This window comes from Lactuca virosa, chromosome 5 (genome assembly GCF_052849685.1).
Source record: "Lactuca virosa cultivar CGN04683 chromosome 5, Lactuca_virosa_CGN04683_v6, whole genome shotgun sequence".
NCBI classification, from domain to species: Eukaryota; Viridiplantae; Streptophyta; class Magnoliopsida; order Asterales; family Asteraceae; genus Lactuca; species Lactuca virosa.
The window spans coordinates 412367611-412369253 of NC_136430.1; the positions used below are offsets into that span (position 1 = coordinate 412367611).

At 35.5% G+C, this 1643-nt stretch overlaps 1 protein-coding gene across 1 annotated transcript; it reads right to left on the reverse strand.

The window, feature by feature from the left end:
* Window positions 1–490: 490 nt before the first annotated feature.
* On the reverse strand, window positions 491–1194 carry LOC145113983 (zinc finger BED domain-containing protein RICESLEEPER 1-like). Its single transcript, XM_079050009.1, has 2 exons — window positions 588–1194; window positions 491–501 (listed from the first exon to the last, which is right to left on the reverse strand). The coding sequence occupies exons 1-2, from the start codon at window positions 1192–1194 to the stop codon at window positions 491–493; spliced, it is 618 nt and encodes a 205-aa protein (XP_078906135.1).
* Window positions 1195–1643: the final 449 nt, after the last annotated feature.

Consider the following 1643-nt stretch of genomic DNA (forward strand, 5'->3'; position numbering starts at 1 on the left):
ATTCTCCATGTCAGCGATCCATCAACGACTAGCAATGAGGTCCTTACCCCAAAGAACGCTGGAGCTCTACAAGCCTTGAACTCCCAGAAGGAGGGAGTCCATGCTCCTATCTGTAGGCCTGGCAATGGGGCGGGTTTGGAGCAGATCGGCCTTGATCGAAACCTATTTAACAAATTTTAAAAGATGATCCAAACCCGCTCCGTAACCCACAGGATTTTGAATAATCAAACTCATACCCTTATCCACCGAATCGACGGATATCCAAACCCGCTCCGTAACCCGCATGATTTTAAATAATCAAAAACATGAATCATATTTTACTTAATAATTAAAATAACATTTCTTAAATAAAATAAATGTATAGTACAACTTAATACTTCAAATAACATTTCTTAAAAAAAACAAATGTCTACTATAGCAAACATGCATGACAAAACGTAAACCTAGAGATGCATCTTCAAAAAATCAAGAATCCGACCATTCAACTCACTCACTGAGCACCTATACAAAAGTAACCACATACAAGTAAATATTAAGTGATTTCAAGTAAAAAAAATTAAGTGTCTTCTAGAGTTAAAGCAACATACTTTTTTCTCTCGAGGGTAGCCAATCTTGTGTAGTCACCAACGCCTCTACAGTTTCAGGTACCAAGGATGAACGACATTCGTCAATTATTCTTCCTCCTCTACTAAATGCTGCCTCGGATGCAACACTAGTTGCCGCAACGGCTAATATGTCACGTGCGATCTTTGCAAGAGTAGGATGTTTGGCACTATTGGCTTTCCACCAATCTAGGACATCAAAAGACTCGCTTCTTGGAAATAAAGATTCTTCTAAATAAATCTCCAACTCAGTTTTGCTTGTAGCAACTACATTAGATTTCTCTTTTTCATACCAGGAATCAAATCCACATAACTCATCATCAGAAAAGTGTGCCTCACTTGAAGAACCGCGAAATTTTGGGCTTGATTCTTCTTTAGAATGAGATAAGTACTCATCATACTCATTGAAGAGCTCCAACAAAGCACTACGAACTTTTTCAACATATGAAATAGCAAGAGAACTGTGGATCTTATTATAGTAGTACTCAACTAAACTCATTTTGTACCTGGGATCAAATACAACAACAATTGATAAAACCAAGGAACATTCATTCCAATATTTGTCAAACTTAATCTTCATTGGGTTGGCCATCTTACGCAAAAATTGATATTCACTGGTTTCCCACTTCATCATTTGCAACTTAATTTTACAAACATTAGAAAAGAACATATTTAAAGTAGGATAAGAAGAACCAGAAAACCGATTTGTAGCTTTATAAAAGTGCTCTAAGCAATCACTTATAACTTGGGCAACTTCCTACTCCTCTTTAGTTGGATGGAATTTATAATTATCATATGTTTGTGATAAACGCCAAAATACATCTTTCATCTCCAAAGCACTTTTAATCATCAGAAAAGTAGAATTCCATCTAGTAGGGCATTCCATTTTTACTTTTTTTTATCCTTAATCTTGTAATGAGCTTTCGCATTATTAAACTTTTGTGTTGCAAATGGAGAACATTTAAGATATTTTAAGGTTTCTCTTACCTTGTGAATGAACTTACCAATAACTTTTAAACCATCTTGAACAACCAGATTAAG

What these genes read in the sequence shown, in the direction of transcription:
- LOC145113983 (XM_079050009.1), bottom strand. Translation starts at nt 1,194, where the DNA reads ATGGCCAACCCAATGAAGATTAAGTTTGACAAATATTGGAATGAATGT.